The sequence below is a fragment of the Pantherophis guttatus genome, chromosome 1 (genome assembly GCF_059756535.1).
Source record: "Pantherophis guttatus breed Tessera chromosome 1, ASM5975653v1, whole genome shotgun sequence".
NCBI lineage: Eukaryota > Metazoa > Chordata > Lepidosauria > Squamata > Colubridae > Pantherophis > Pantherophis guttatus.
In genome coordinates this window covers 272,170,747-272,185,928 of record NC_142063.1, presented here as the reverse complement: position 1 = coordinate 272,185,928, position 15,182 = coordinate 272,170,747, and the positions used below count along the sequence as shown (strand labels likewise).

Below are 15,182 nucleotides of genomic sequence, written 5' to 3'. Positions count from 1 at the left end.
GGAAAATGTGTATTGACCGTGTCAATCCTCTTAGGAATCCTAGGGGCTTATTTAAGGCTTTCCACTCCAGAGTCTAGGCAAAAGTGATATCCCTACCTACTGTTTTAACAAAATACAGACTTTTAATCTAAATATAATCTGTGGAATCTATTCAGGGAGAAGAAAACCTATTGGGTTCCCATGTGAGTATTTGGTCATTTCACAAGGCGTTACAAATTTAGCATAACATCATTATGCAGAATATTTTCCAGGAAATCTTTCGGGAATGAGGTGACTCATGAGGGCACCTGACTCAGGGAAAACAGTATTCTTAAAATATCTTCATTAATATAAAAGTACTTTGGGAGCAGATCCTGCTCAGTGAGATGTTAATGATATTGTTGCTTAGCTCTTAACTTTATTAATTTGTGTATAGGATAACTCACCTCTTAGGAAATAGCTCTAACTTTGCCTTTTGTCCCAGTTTGTGAAATACTATCTAGTGATGAATGACATTCATCAGTTACAAGTGTTACTGTTTCATATCAGCATATTGCTTTAATAGGATGTATCTCTTTACATATATGCAGATTTTCTATTGAAAAAGGAATAGCTGGTCAGGTAGCAAGAACTGGTGAAGTCCTCAACATACCTGATGCCTATGCAGATCCACGTTTTAACAGGTAGGAATTCATTAGGCTTTCAGCACACATTTTTGATGCATTTTTATGCATTTAATTTTTAAAATGATTGTAGTTCTTTAAGTAAGACAAATTCTCTTCTCTCTCAGAGACATTTCTTAGTTTTGGGATGGTATCTCAAGTTAAACATGCTCTGACATGCTGATGTTTACAAAGTCTCAGTGGCATAAATGTCTATGGAGATTCTCAATCATCCAGGTCATGATTGTCCCAATGGGGCTTTTCAAAAGGCAAATGGACCTTCTTGGTTTTTCCTTGAAAATATTTTGCTTCTCATGCAAGAAGCTACTTCAGTTCTCATTCTCAAAAGCGAAAAAGTTTCTTGGATGAGAAGTGAAATGTTTTCAAGAAAAAACAAGGCAATCCAGTTGTCTTTTGGAAAGCACCTTTGTGACTCTGTGGCATAGATATATAGTTTTGTTCTGTTCCAGGCCAGGGACTAAAAGGATGCTTGCTCTAGGAGAGCAAATCAGCCATTTCTCTTCAAGAAACTTTTTTTAAAAATCCAGCCAATGTATTTGTAGTGCCATCCCAAGGTTAAGGAATGTCTTCTATACAGAACAGAAATTTATGATAAGAATGTTTCTGCTATTTCCAGTGTATCCAGTTTCCAGAAGAAATGTGGCTCAAACCAGGACTAACAATTCTTAAAGATAGTTTTTTTTTTTTGTCTGATAGCAATGTTTATAGCTTTCTCCCCTCATAGGTGTGAGCGCATTCAGTTCTGGAAATGTCCCGTCTATAGGATTAGATGGAAAAGGCTAACAAGGGCTACCTTTGGAAGCAAGCTTTCTTCTTAGACACCCTGAGTTTTCCTTCCCTTAATCAAGGGAAAAAAGTTTGGAGCTCTTGAAAGAAGATGAGGGAAATACATTAAAAGAAAGAGCATGTGTGCAAACCAGAAGTAAAAAAAAAAAAAAAAAAGTAAGTGGAGAGAAACATTTTAACATTCATATGTAACCACCATAATTTCTGTTCCATTTTTCATGCTGTGGAGCATTATTGATTTGGCCATTTCATCTCTCCCCTAATGTTGGGAAATGCTGGATTTGAATTCAACTGGCCAAGAGTCTTAAGTTCCTACAAAACATTTCACCTTGTCTTCTCTTGTCCTTCAGTCTGGAGGCCCACACAAGTAAAAAATTATGTGTGTTTTTGTGTCAGAGGAAGCACTTCTTGAACAGAATCCTTCTTTAATATTTAATGAAGAGTTCATTCGTACCAACAATTGAGATTGTAGACACATGGAGCAGCATTGATAGTGATCTAGAAGGCAGGAGAACATTCTTTTTACCCCACCTCAGGCATTAAAGGAATAATAGAAAGAAAAAAGACATAGTTTTTCCCCACAGAATTCCTCTTTATTTGGTTATTGTATTATTTCTCTTCAGAATCAACATTCTGTTATTTCTAGAGATTTAAGAACCAGACACCAAGTCTTAATCATTCTGCAACAAAATGCTCTTCTTATGCTTCTGAACTGTGCTTAATCATTGTGTTGAAGTTTTGAGCATTGCAGTGTAGCATTGATAGCAATGCCAGGTTCAAAAATATCTATGTGAATAACACCATCTATGTCCCAAAAACTGTAACCATAGATTTTTACTTACCAAATCTGAGTTTTGAATTTTTGAAAGTGAAACTTTGTGATGATATTTCATGGACTGATCCTTCATTTCTGAATCATAACAATAAGACTATGTTTTGTTAGCTTGCCACAATGCTATGAAGAAATTCCTCACCTAAATTCTGATGACAATTGGTGGCAAATTTCAACTCTTAAGCTTTTATCTCTTCCATCAGCATGTGAGGAACACAGTTTGCAGAAACCTTCAGATATCAAAGAATGTCAATAATACAGATCTCAGATGCTGATGAACATCAATAATGTGACTCATAGCTTGACAGAAATTTCCCTTTCAGTGATCTGCCACTTGCCTTCCATCAGTTCATCAACAGTAGTCTTGTCTTTTTTTACATAGGACATCTCTGAAAAAGGGATTCTATATAGAAGGGACTCAAACTCTAACCCAAACTTTTAAACTAATCTGCTCTCATTTTCCTCTGGAACCCTGAAAAACAAATCGTCTACAGTCATTGTTCTTTGGGAATTAGAATACAGAATATTTTATCCACTTCTAGAGGAAATCATGGCTTATTCCTTCAGATATCTTGAAGGTAGTTAAACAAGTGATGTATTATCCTGTTGTTGTTGTTGTTGTTTTTGACATCCCTGAGGTGAATGTCCTCATGCTTATAAGGGGAGAAAAGGAAATTCGTATGTACTGAATTTCAGTTCTTCTCATAGGCAGGAAATCATTTTGCCCAACCTGTGAGACAATCCTGATCCTCTCTAACCATTGATACTATTGATCAAGATGGCCAGTTCTTCTATTTTAGCAAGCAACTTGTTTTTTTTTTTATTTTGTGGATTTGCCTATTATAATCTCCTACCTTGGCATTATCTTGGAGATCTAAAGAAGTCCTACCTCCTTAGGAAATGCTTCCTAGCCTTGCCTATTCAGCATCAGAGGCTGGACTTTTTCTGAACTAAATGCCCTCCCACAAGAGCAACATTTCCAGGTAAGATTTTCTTTTTTCCAACACTGGATATAAAATTGGAACCCTGATCAAAGTTAGAGAGCATATTTACCTAAGAACAGGAAGTGTTCATAGATATCATTTTAAGACATAGATTGTTTTAAAAAAGCAGCTGTTTCCTTTAATGTGAATAATCTCCAGCTACCAACTAAAAATAAAATATATTTATAGTTTTGCATTAAAACTGATGCATGTTTGCTGAAGATTGTTTTCTTTATGAATTAATATGGGAATTATATTGTCCCTTTAAAGTATTGTTACCAGGAGAATGAATGCTAATTATTTGATTTTTGAAAAGCTCATACATTTGTAAATGAAAAACATATTCATAATATACAGCTAATGAGGTGGTTAAATCATAGGCTTTGAAATCTTTGAGGTATACTACATTTAACTTCTGCCTAAGTTTGCCAATTTGTCATATGTATGTTACATGTCTAATAGATTCATAAAACTGTACAAAATGTAGTTTCTCATTAGGATAAACCACTTATTTACACCTCTGCTTTGGCTTAATGAGTTATATTATTATTTTTCCCAAAAATTTTCGCATCCCTAAGTGCCAGAGACAACTTAATATGTATATCCTATACACTATTGGAATTATTTATTAATTGGAAAATTTCTGTGGTGAAGTATACATTAGGATGTTTCTGGATCAAATCAAAGCTGATAATAAAGTCAGAGTGACTTTAGATATTGTCTGTGCTTTAATCCTGTTTGAAGTATAGAAATAATGCTGTTGACTTTGCAAAATTGTTGTGTGTATTTTAACAAATCAATGTATATGAAATAGTTTGAATAGGAACAGAGGAATCCTAACATTCATGTGTTATGAAATGGTGGGGTTACTTTTTTTGTTTCCTTCACACATGTTTTTTTTTTTTTCAATTATCTTTACTTTCCTACAACAAGGAAAATATTGCTTCTATGGGCCAGCCTCCTTTACTGACTTTCCAAGAGATATTATGGTGAAAAGTAAGGAGTGGGGTGTTAGATCCACTAGAGTAGCAACTGGTGATAAAGATTTATGCTGGCCTCCAAGACCTGGTGGCCTAGAGGTGGAGCTCAGGAGGTTGTGAGTTTGATCCTAGGTAGAGGCAGATGTAAGGTCTCCTGCTTGGGCAGGTGGTTGGACTCGATGACCTGCAAGGTCCCTTCAAACTCTGTTAATCTGTTAAAATCTAAGGACAGCCTTTCTTTTGTGAAGGAAGGTTGACTGCACATACACATCTATGTGACTTCCCAAGGGGTCATTGGATTACTTGCTAAAAAATGTTCAGTACTATTGTTAATAAAATGAATGCATTACCATGAAATGAATGACTGGTTTTTCTTTTCTTATTCTTTTCTCTCTTTCTATTTTCTAGGGAGGTAGATCTCTACACAGGCTACACAACAAGGAACATTTTATGCATGCCTATTGTGAGTCGAGGAAGTGTCATAGGTGTTGTGCAGATGGTGAACAAACTAACTGGAAGTGCCTTTTCTAAAACTGACGAGAACAATTTTAAAATGTTTGCGGTCTTTTGTGCTTTGGCATTACACTGTGCTAATGTAAGTTTTGTTCTAGAAAAATAACAAGATGAACCAAAATAACATTATTTTTAATATAATATATTGACCGCTAATAATTGGGTGATTACAAGTACTAAACTGATTCTGATATTGTGGGATTGTTTGTATTAAGTTCTTGATTTAAAATATTTAAACATTTTTATTTCTTTGTTGAGGATAATGATGATGATGTGCCAATGAGATAGTGTTGACTTTAGTTATCAAACAATTTTCTCCAGGATGATTTACTTCAAACTTAGTTATTCAGGTCTTCCATCATTGCTTTAATAGAGTCCATCATCTTGCTGCTTATCATTCTCTTCTCTTTCCTTCCATCTCTTAACCATTATAGACTTCTATGGGGAGTTAGGTTTTCACATAAAGTACACAAAGTATGATAATTTGATTTTGATTATTTGTGCCTCAAGTGGAAACTCTGGGTTTATTTTTTTCAATTACCCATTTCAATTACCCTTGAAAGAGGCGGTGGTGAGGCCTCTCCTCAAGAAACCTTCCCTGGACCCGGCAGTGTTGGCAAATTATCGTCCAGTCTCCAACCTTCGCTTAATTGCGAAGGTTGTTGAGAGTGTGGTAGCGCGACAGCTCCCCCAGTACCTGGATGAATCGTCGTATCTGGATCCGTTCCAGTCAGGCTTCAGGCCTGGGTACAGCACGGAAACGGCATTGGTCGCGTTGGTTGATGATCTCTGGAGGGCTCGGGACAGGGGTTGTTCCTCTGTCCTGGTCCTATTAGACCTCTCAGCGGCTTTTGATACCATCGACCATGGTATCATGCTGCACCGGCTAGAGGAGTTAGGGGTGGGGGGCACCGTCCTACGGTGGTTCTCCTCCTTTCTCTCTGACCGGTCGCAGTCTGTGTTGACAGGGGGGCAGAGGTCGACCCCGAGGCCCCTTGTATGTGGGGTGCCACAAGGGTCGGTCCTCTCGCCCCTTCTGTTCAACATTTATGTGAAGCCGCTGGGTGAGATCATCCGTGGTTTCGGGGTGAAGTACCACCAGTACGCTGACGATACTCAGCTGTACATCTCCACCCCGGACCACCCCAATGATGCCCTTGAAGTGATGTCCCGGTGCCTGGAGGCCGTGCGGATCTGGATGGGGAGAAACAGACTCAGGCTCAACCCATCCAAGACCGAGTGGCTGTGGTTTCCGACATCCCGATATAGTCAGTTGGCGCCATCACTGACTATTGGGGCCGAGTCATTGCCCCCCACGGAGAGGGCTCGCAACTTGGGTGTCCTCCTGGACTCACGGCTGTCTTTAGAAGAGCATATGACGGCCGTGGCCAGGGGGACTTTTTATCAGGTCCGCCTGATTCGCCAGTTGCGTCCCTTTCTGGATCGGGACTCGTTAAATACGGTCACTCATGCTCTTGTCACTTCCCGCTTGGACTACTGCAATGCTCTCTACATGGGGCTCCCCTTGAGGAGCACCCGGAGGCTCCAGCTGGTCCAGAATGCGGCCGCGCGGGTGGTTATGGGAGCGACGTGGCGCTCCCATGTGACCCCCCTCCTGCGCGAGCTGCACTGGCTCCCGGTGGTCTTCCGGGTGCGCTTCAAGGTTTTGGTTACCACCTTTAGAGCGCTCCATGGCATCGGACCGGGGTATCTACGAGACCGCCTTCTGCTACCAATAGCCTCTCACCGACCAGTACGCTCCCATAGAGAGGGGCTCCTCAGGGTGCCGTCGGCCAAACAGTGTCGACTGGCGGCCCCCAGGGGGAGAGCCTTCTCTGTGGGGGCACCTACCATCTGGAACGAGCTCCCCCCAGAGATACGGAAGATCCCGGACCTGCGCACGTTTCGCCGTGCTCTCAAAACTTTTCTATTTCAACAAGCTGGCCTGGCCTAACTCCCCTCTTTTAAATTCTTAAATTTTAAATTTTTTAATTCGTGATTTTATAAATTGGGTGTTTTAATCTGTGTTTCGGCCGAAATATTTAATAATTTTAAGGGATTTTTAATATTTGTATTGTCTGTATTTTATCTTGGCTGTTCACCGCCCTGAGTCCTTCGGGAGTAGGGCGGTATAGAAATTTGATTAATAAATAAATAAATAAATAAATAAATAAATTTGTTTGTCTATTTTTGGTTATCCATAGTTTTTTCAGGAGTTTTCTCTAAAAGCAAAGTTCATAAACAACAATCCTCTTTATATCCTACATTTTCCAAGTCCAACTTTCACATTGTGAAAGTGTCACACAGAAAAGCCCAATTCTGATCTTTGTAGGGGAAGGCATTCCAGCATCTTAATATCTTTTCCAAGGCCTTCATAACTACCCTACTAAGTGTTGGTGTACAGGTGGTCCTTGACGTATGACACAATTGAGCCCAAAATTTCTGTTGATAAGTGAGACAGTTGTTAAGTCAGTTTTGTCCCATTTTATGACTTTTCTTGCCACAGTTGATGAGTGAATCACTGCAGTTAAGTTAGTAACACCGTTGTTAAGTGAATCTATCTTCCCCATTGACTTTGTTTGTCAGAAGGTTGCAAAAGGTGATCACATGACCCCAGGACACTGCAATCGTCATAAATATGAGTCAATTGCCAAGCATCTGAATTTTTATCATATGACCCTGGGGATGTTGCAACAGTTGTAAGTGTGAAAAATGGTCATAAGTCACTTTTTTCAGTGCATTGTAATTTCAAATGATCACAAAACAAAGTTGTTAGTCAAGGGCTATCTGTACAGAATAATAGAATTACAGAGTTGGAAAGGACTTTGGAGGTCTTCTAGTCCAACCTTCTGCTCAAGCAGGATATCCTATACCCGTGATGGCAAACCTATGGCATGGGTGCCACAGGTGGCACGTGGAGCCGTATTGGTGGGCACGCGAGCTCAGCTCCGGCACGCATGCGTGCGTCGGCCAGCTGATTTTCGGGCCTTCTGGGCCCACTAGAAGTCAGGAAACACACTGTTTCCGGCCTCCGGAAGGCCTCTGGGGGGGGAAGGCTGTTTTTGCCCTCCCCAGGCTCCTAGAAAGGCTCTGGAGCCTGGGGAGAGCGAAAAACGGGCCTACCGGGCCCACCGGGCCATCGCATGCCAAAAACGGGGGAAGCACGGGGGATTGGGGCACATAGAATTATGGATGTGGGCACACGTGCATGTGACCCACCGCTCTCCCCCTGCTTTTGGCACGCGATGGCAAAAAGGTTAGCCATCACTGTCCTATACCATTTCAGACAAATAGGGGTTCAATCTCTTCTTAAAAACCTCTAGTGTTGGAGACCCACAGTTTCTGGAGGCAAGTCATTCCACTGCAAGTCATTCCACTGCTGTTCTGCTTAGTTCTAGATTGGTTCTTACCTTGATCAGTTTCCATCGCTTCTTGTCCAGCCTTTGGGTGCTCTGGAGAATAGATTGATCCCCTTTTCTTTGTGGCAGTCCCTTAAATATTGCAATATTGCTATTACCCCAAGTCCTTCTTTTCATTAAACTAGACATATCCAATTCCTACTACCACTTTTCATATATTTTAGCCTCCAGCATAAAATACAGCATATTTCATTCTTGTCCATTGCTTCATTTACTGTTAATAGTTGGTCCTAAAAGGCAGTCTGAGTTGGATGATCCTAAGCATTATTTTATAGGCATAGAAAATTAATAATATTTTGTGATACTTTGCACACTCTGTTAAGCCTCCTAAGTAAACTCATGTCTTCCCATCTGCTGGCCAGATTCGCTGATATACTTTGGTTAAAAGTTTTCAGATTTTCTTTTTGTTGCTTGCCATATTTCTGCAGCTATTCTATCAATTCAGACTGGTAATAACAGAATGCTGATCTAATGTTATCTTCTAGTATTACAGATTCTTATAATTTGGGAATATCTCCAGTATCTTCTTGGATTTTAACTTAATGTCAGGATGCACCTTTCATCTTTGTCTGATCTTCTTCAGTTACTATCTGCACATGAAATGGCATGTTTGGATCGGTGTAACTAACAAGAAATAACCTTTTAGTTTGAAACCCTTAGGAATTTTGTTCAAATAAGGGGAAATAAAAATTACTTTCATTAAACCATTATTTCAGATGTATCACAGAATTCACCATTCAGAATGTATATATCGGGTAACAATGGAGAAGCTTTCATATCACAGTGTTTGTACAGCAGAAGAATGGAAAAATCTAATGGATTGCAAACTCCCATCACATCTCTGCAGAGAAATTGAAGAGTATGTTTTTATAGTATATTACTGATATTGAAGCAAACCTTGATAAATATTGTGAATGTAGTAGATGTTATTGTTAAAGGCCCAAATATTTTGATATGGATGTCTTGTAATAGATAGCTGCAATCAATTAGGGAAGGAGATTGGATCATTGTGGGGGTAATTTAATCCTTTCCTCAAATCTTTTCCTAAGGAATATTCCTTCACACACATGAACACACACACAACACAGACACACAATTGTCCTATTATTATTTCAAATGGGTTGAAATATTCTATAAATATCAGTTTCACCTGTCTAGCTTCTTTTTCAGTATTGAGATTTCCTTTAAGTCTGTATCTCACTAGGAAATTAATGGCAAGGAAACTGCTGATAAGTACTTCACTGATTATTGTTATGATTGGCAGATAATGCCTCAAGTGTATGTCCTGATAAATATGCAGATGCTCAGATATGTTGGGAGTATCCCATGGTTCCATAATAACCGTGATATGTTAATCATTTGTGTAAACAGAACAGTTGATTTCAAATCTCTGCAGCACACTATTATGTTTCTAATGCACCCGGGTATTATTATTATTAAGTTCAGGCAATGGGAATAGAACATCTGCTGTACACAAGAACAATGCAGGGACAAATAGTATCCACACAATTGGCAGCTCTATCGTGCTGATCCTTAATGTGAGGTTATGGATATTGAGATTACAAAATATAACTGAATAACAAGATAAAATATAATGTGAGGTGTTTGGATTGCATTATTTCATTTTACATTGTTTATGACACATTTACTATTTGGTACCACCTAAATATGGTAGACATTTGTTATAATCAAAAGTATATTTTATTATAATTGATTATTGATTATGTATAATCAAGTCAGTGTCAATCCTTAGTGGCCATCTAAATAGACATTGTTCAGGTTGATCTGTCTCCAACTTTGCCCTTCTGGATTTCAGACAATGCACACATTACTACTGTAACTGAGTCCATCTGTCTTGTGCTGGTTATCTTCTTCTCTTTCTTTCCACCTTTCCCACATTAAAGACTTCTCCAAAGAAAAAAAGTATTTGCACTTTAACTGAGAACTTTGGATTAACTTGTTTGATAATTGTTTTCCTGATTATTCATTATAATCAAGATAATGATTTATTATAATTATTCATTATCATTACCATAATTTATTCTAATTAAATATTCTGATTTCTAAATATTTATTCATCACACTTTAATGCAGCTTTTCTTTTTCTTTTTCAAAGCTTTCTTTACAATTTTTTGGTGGGATACTCCATAATGGGTTTTCCTTGTGAGTAGTAGATGGTTCTTTAAGTTCTTTTAGGTGTTGTAAAGACTCTATTCTCTATTCAGCTAAGGAATTTAGAAATATGACTTTATTTTTAAATCATGCTTTCAATAAACAGGGCACTTGCATATATCGTCAGGGCACTTACATATAATTGGATCCAAGACAGATAGATAATGTGCCTGATGGAAGTGGACTTCTTCATCCCTTCCATTCATAGTCTGAAAATAGTACATAAATTATTTGGGAGATTGGGGATAGATGCTATGGAAGTGCCCCTCTTTGATGTGCCAATATTCTCTTTTCCCACACAAATGGTCTCATTCGTTAAGTTCCAGCAATCCATTTTTGTTTTGTTTTATAAAGGACTAAATTCATTAATGCATGAGATGTTACATATTTCTGCATATTTCTGTTAGAAGCCAGTATGAATCAAATATGCATTATTGCTACTTGAGAGACGAGACTTTTAATGTTGAAAAGAAAAAACTGTGTATATTTATACTTTTAGCATATATACAAGTAATTTTATTTCTCCTAATTTTATATTTCTTATTTTAACAGATTCCATTTTGACATTGGTCCTTATGAAGATTTTTGGCCAGCAATTTTCATCTATATGATTCATCAAAGTTGTGGAGCAGGCTGGTATGATCTCTTTTTTAAACTTACACTTTTAAAATATTTTTAAAGAAATATTTGTATTAGCTTTTGGAGCTCTAATGTTATTTGATTTGGGCATAAGGGATTAGAAATTCTATTTCCAGTTCTACTTTATCATTCCTATTCTACAAATTCTATTCTATAAAAGGGTGAATTCTGTTTTTCTCTCAGAAAACAGTTTATCTTCAATTCTGTAAAATCTTGTATTGTATCAAGTTGTGTTTTTAGTTCACAGGAGTGACTGGATTAAGAATTATTTTCATATAGAGGCAATGACTAAAGTACATTAGATAAGATGAGTTATGAGTATTGAGTTATGTATAGCTTCTTGTGTAGTTGAAGAATTGAATTACCGGTAGTTTGAATTACTTTTTTTGGTGGGGATGGACTACATTGCTTGTGCACCAACAACTTCCATCACCTAAATGTCTTCAATTGCCAAGCTGATGGCCAGGGTGTTTTTGGCTGATGGAAGCTCTGGTTCAAAACCTCTGGAAGACTTTATGTTGGGAAAGTTAGGTAGAGTAGCTCAGTAAACTGGGATGTAAATATGTTGGATGAACTCTTGATTAACTTCCCCCCTGGGGCTGCAGAGTGTCTCTGTTCTTGTGTGTCCCATTGTGCTACTGACATTGGCAACTGGGAGATTTATGGTCAGAATTTTGTAATCTAGCCCTAGAAGATGGATGAAGAATAATTAAGATCAACAAGGAGACACTCCTTTGGATTGACAAACATGAGTGAGAAAAGTAGCATATGGGCTATAAAGACTAATCAGTAATAAATCTAGGGCCTTTTGAAAAAAGGAAAATAGTTCTACTGCTGAGGTTCTCAGTGATATTTTATATTGAAAGTGGAAAAAACTACCTTTTCTCTATTTTTCTCAAAGATGGAAGAATAAAGACAAACATCAAGGTCAGAAAAAAATGCACTTACAAATTTAGAGATGTCCAGTTGCACTCTTAGGGTTGGGCACATTCTTGATTTTCCCAGTAGATGCTGTATATATTCAAAGTATTGGGTATACTTTGCAGGGCAGTAAAGCTGCAGCACTGAAATGTCACTTTAAAAATAACTTGTCATAATGATTTTATATACACAAAAGCTGATTAATAGATTGCAAAGCAGGCAATCAATTTTACCCTAAATGTTATACATTTAAACACATTAGACATGATCCAGCAGTTGAAGATCATGTTTGGGAACTCTGATACACACATGGATGGATTTCTGAACTAGAGGTGTAAAAATGCTCCTAAAGTGTTTGAAGAGGTGCAGAGAAAAGTTACATTTCCCCCTAATGATTTGGAGAAAAACAGAAATCTTTGAAGATCTATTAATTATATTCTAAGTTTATTTCTCTAATAAATGAAATGCATTATGTCTATATGAGCACATTAAACCATCATTTTATTGTATATGACATTTAAAGATGCATCTTTGTACAGCCCAAAGCAGTGGGCGTATAAAGTGATATCTTTTAATGAATTAAAAATTGACTTTCTGCTTGCAGAAGCATTTTCAACTTGGTAGATATCTTTGTTAGTAGAACGAAAGTGTTTTTCACAGATCAGACTTTCTCCATGTCTGATGTCTTCCATGTTGATCTGAAGGTTCTCGCAATCTGTTGGAGGAGATTCTAATGTAGCACAGTGGTCAATGGAGAAAGGAAAAACTAGCTGAAATTACTATATTCCCTTCTCTTCAATTAATGAAGGCACTTGCTGGGTCAAAAACTCTTCTGAAAACATAAGTTTACAGCTGGTTCTTCTTCACTATTTCTGTACAAAACATTTCCAGATTTCCTATTCCTACACAGATATCCACAACATCCTAGAGCTGAGCTCTGTTTTCGTATGCCCATAGAGATATTTTCACGCAGTGCACATCCATAAGATTTACTGTTATTTACCAGTTCCTTTTGAGATCCATTGCTGCATCAATGAAGCTTCCCAGTCTTGAATGGGGAATGTGTTCTTAGAATTGAAAACAACATTTTCAAATTCAAAACTTCATTTTGAATGCAGACCAACATATTTCTTTTTTAAAATTATTTTTTATTAAAGAGGTATTTTACAAAGTAAAAATAATATAAAATTAAAGAAAAAACAAAGAAAAGAAAAATAAAACAGCATATTTTTGACCACACTGTAGAGATTCTGTCCGGTTTGGATGCTAGCATATTTGCTGTGGAGCCGATTCTTTCTGCTTTGACTTTATCTTTTTATTATAAATGTTTTTAATGATCACCATTATTATAAAGTGATCTTCCCCCCCCAAAAGGATAAAGTAGTATTGTATGCAATAACCTGCAGGTGTTCACCTTAGCCAAGATATTGTTTTACCTATAATTTTCTTACCTCGATTTCCCAAACTCATCAGATGCTGCCTATGGTTGATTTGTGCTTCCATTTCTACTTCATGCCTGCCCCATCTCTGGTAAGCATGATGTGCAGGGATTCTGACCCCAAGAGAGAAAGGTACATTGGATCTGGTGTGTACACACTCACAGTACTTGTCAGTGGCATCTTTTAAAAAAAAACCCATCTTTTCTTGGTTTCACATGGTAACTCTCTAACCTATGAGCTTTGCTCATGTATTGGTCCATATGGATCTGTAGATTGGCAGTTTAGTTTAGTTTAGTTTAATTTAGTTTACTTTATTGTCATTGCACATGGTACAACAAAATTAAATGCCGTCTTCAGTGTACATTATAACTATAAAAATAAAAACACAAACATACCTCTTTTACATTCTATATAATTGAAATTGAAAACCCGATATTGCACAGAATTCAATATGGTTATTGCCCTGGGATAGAAGCTGTTTTTCAGTCTATTGGTCCTTGTTTTTATTATCCTGTACCATCTGCTAGATGGTAATAGTTCAAAAAAAGGGTTAGGATGCCTGATAGGACTTTCCATGTTATGGAGAGGCTGGTTATTGGCCTGCAGTTGAACTGTGCTCTTTACTTGTGGGGAAGTTTTATGCTCAACACTGTCCTTCCTTGTGTTGGCCAGTTCAGGTGGCAACCTTCATTTCTTGATGCACTGCTGGATCTCTGTTACTGTATTGGTATATATTGCTGATCATGTGCCCACATCAGATCCAAAGTATCTTTCCTGCTTCAAATCCAACTACTAAACATGTATCTGTATCACATGTGGGTCAAGAACACCAGTAGCTCATAGATAGAGCAGTTGCTCAAGATTCAGGGTCTAGACAGACTAATCTATGCACAGCTTGAATTGACTACAAGAAAGCCTACGACTCAATGCCACACAGATGAACCCACTATGCTACACATTATGTAAAACCAATAGGGCACTAAGAACCTTCCTCAAGAACTTAGTGGGACCATAGAAGACAACACTGGAACTAAGTTCAAGACAGCATCGAGGCAAAATCATAGCAGCACAAGAACAGGCACTAAGCACCAGAATCATAGAAGCAGGTGTTTTTCATATAGGGTAGGTCCTAAGGCAGGGGTGTCAAACACATGGCCTGCAGGCCAGATATGGCCCATGCAGGCCATGCCCACCCCAATTCTGCAAGTGCAAAAACAATCCCAATATATCATGATACAGCCCACGCTGTAGTTGGGTTTGACACCACTGACCTAAAGTGTAGACTCTGCAGAGAGGCCTCAGCGACAATGCAATAAATAGCAGTAGGGTGTAAGATGAATACATACTAAATGACACAATCAAGTAGCTGGCATTGTGTACAGGAACATCTGCACAGTGTGTAGGCTCTGAAATCCTGATGGGAGATTCCACAAAAAGTCACGGATAATAATAGGGCTAAGATTTTGTGGAACTTGACAGATCCAGATGGACAGGAAGTTACTAACCAATCAACCAGACATTGTAGTAGTAGATAAGGACCAGAGGATAATGATGTTGATTGATGTAACTGTGCCAAATAACATCAACAACAGGAGAGAGTATGAGAAGCTGGAGAAGTACCAGGGCCTGAAGGAGATTCTCTCTCTCTCTCTCTCTCTCTCTCTCTCTCTCTCTCTCTCTCTCTCTCTCTCTCTCTCTCTCTCTCCCTCTCTCTCTCTTCCTCTCTCTCTCTCTCTCCCTCTCATATATATTAATTGCACATTCACATATATGCAGTGCTTATTAATAAAGACTAGATGTTCTTAAATAGTGACTTAAATTTCAAAGACCCTTTAA

At 38.0% G+C, this 15,182-nt stretch overlaps 1 protein-coding gene across 11 annotated transcripts in view; it reads left to right on the top strand.

Moving 5' to 3' along the window:
- The window catches only part of PDE10A (phosphodiesterase 10A), a 125,749-nt gene that overhangs the window by 96,585 nt on the left and 13,982 nt on the right, over positions 1 to 15,182 (top strand). For all 11 annotated transcript variants that reach the window (XM_060692322.2, XM_087882876.1, XM_087882875.1 and 8 more), the window contains 4 exons: positions 570 to 662; positions 4,652 to 4,838; positions 8,892 to 9,034; positions 10,900 to 10,983. In XM_060692322.2, the coding sequence (XP_060548305.1) occupies positions 570 to 662; positions 4,652 to 4,838; positions 8,892 to 9,034; positions 10,900 to 10,983 (507 nt within the window). The remainder of the gene's footprint in view (positions 1 to 569; positions 663 to 4,651; positions 4,839 to 8,891; positions 9,035 to 10,899; positions 10,984 to 15,182) is intronic.